Below are 1,059 nucleotides of genomic sequence, written 5' to 3'. Positions count from 1 at the left end.
TTTACCATTTTCGAAATTATTAACCGGTATATGTTTTACATATGTATGTACATCAATTCTATCTTTTGAGCTATGCAATACAAACCATTTTTCGAACCCAAAACTTTTCAAACCATATAAACCAAAAAATTAATTAACCGAAATTCCAAATTGATATTCAATAAAATTTGCAAAACCTCAAATTTCGTCCAACGCTGTTGCCCACTACTGTAAATTCCACATTCCAACTGGTTACAGGTTCCAAAGCCTGGCATATGCGCCTCACGTTCGAACGTCTGTCCGGCGGCTGTAATCTGCACCGCTGCAAGCTGTGCGGCAAGGTCGTCACCCACATACGCAACCACTATCACGTCCACTTTCCCGGCCGCTTCGAGTGTCCGCTCTGTCGCGCCACTTACACGCGCAGCGACAACCTGCGAACGCATTGCAAATTCAAGCATCCTATGTATAATCCGGATACGCGCAAATTTGAAAATCTAATGTCGGCGGCTGCCGCGAGTGCAGCAGTGGCGGCGCAATCGCCGACGGCCACGCAAATAGCGGCTGCCTCGCAAGCGGCAATGGCGGCGGCGGCGGCTGCGGCGGCCTTCAACGCGGCGCAACAGCAGCAGCAACAGCAACAGACGCACCAGCAGCAACGCGAGCGTGAACTTCAGCAGCAGCAGCAGCAGCAGGCTCAGACGCAGCAGCAACTGCAGCAACACGCACACAATTTGTCACAACAATTGCAACAGCATGCGCATAATTTGAGCCAACAGCAGCAGCAACAACAACTGCTAACCGTGCAACAGCAGCAACAGCAATATCAGGCGCTGCCGCACCAGCAACATAATGCGACAAGTGAATGATACAGCCAGTATTTGGNGCAACAGCAACAGACGCACCAGCAGCAACGCGAGCGTGAACTTCAGCAGCAGCAGCAGCAGCAGGCTCAGACGCAGCAGCAACTGCAGCAACACGCACACAATTTGTCACAACAATTGCAACAGCATGCGCATAATTTGAGCCAACAGCAGCAGCAACAACAACAACAACTGCTAACCGTGCAACAGCAGCAAC

General features: G+C 50.7%; 1 protein-coding gene across 1 annotated transcript; it reads left to right on the top strand.

Moving 5' to 3' along the window:
- Positions 1–28: 28 nt before the first annotated feature.
- Positions 29–645, top strand: LOC108357186 (zinc finger protein 384-like; the record flags this gene model as incomplete). The annotated part of the gene is made up of 1 exon (XM_017608279.1): positions 29–645. A coding segment is annotated over exon 1 (391 nt), but the record flags the coding sequence as incomplete, so codon positions are not given.
- Between the last annotated feature and the right edge of the window lie 414 nt (positions 646–1,059).

This window comes from Rhagoletis zephyria, unplaced genomic scaffold (genome assembly GCF_001687245.7).
Source record: "Rhagoletis zephyria isolate East Lansing unplaced genomic scaffold, Rhagoletis_zephyria_1.1 Rzeph_scaffold_71914, whole genome shotgun sequence".
NCBI classification, from domain to species: domain Eukaryota; kingdom Metazoa; phylum Arthropoda; class Insecta; order Diptera; family Tephritidae; genus Rhagoletis; species Rhagoletis zephyria.
This window is presented reverse-complemented; position numbering and strand designations above follow the sequence as displayed.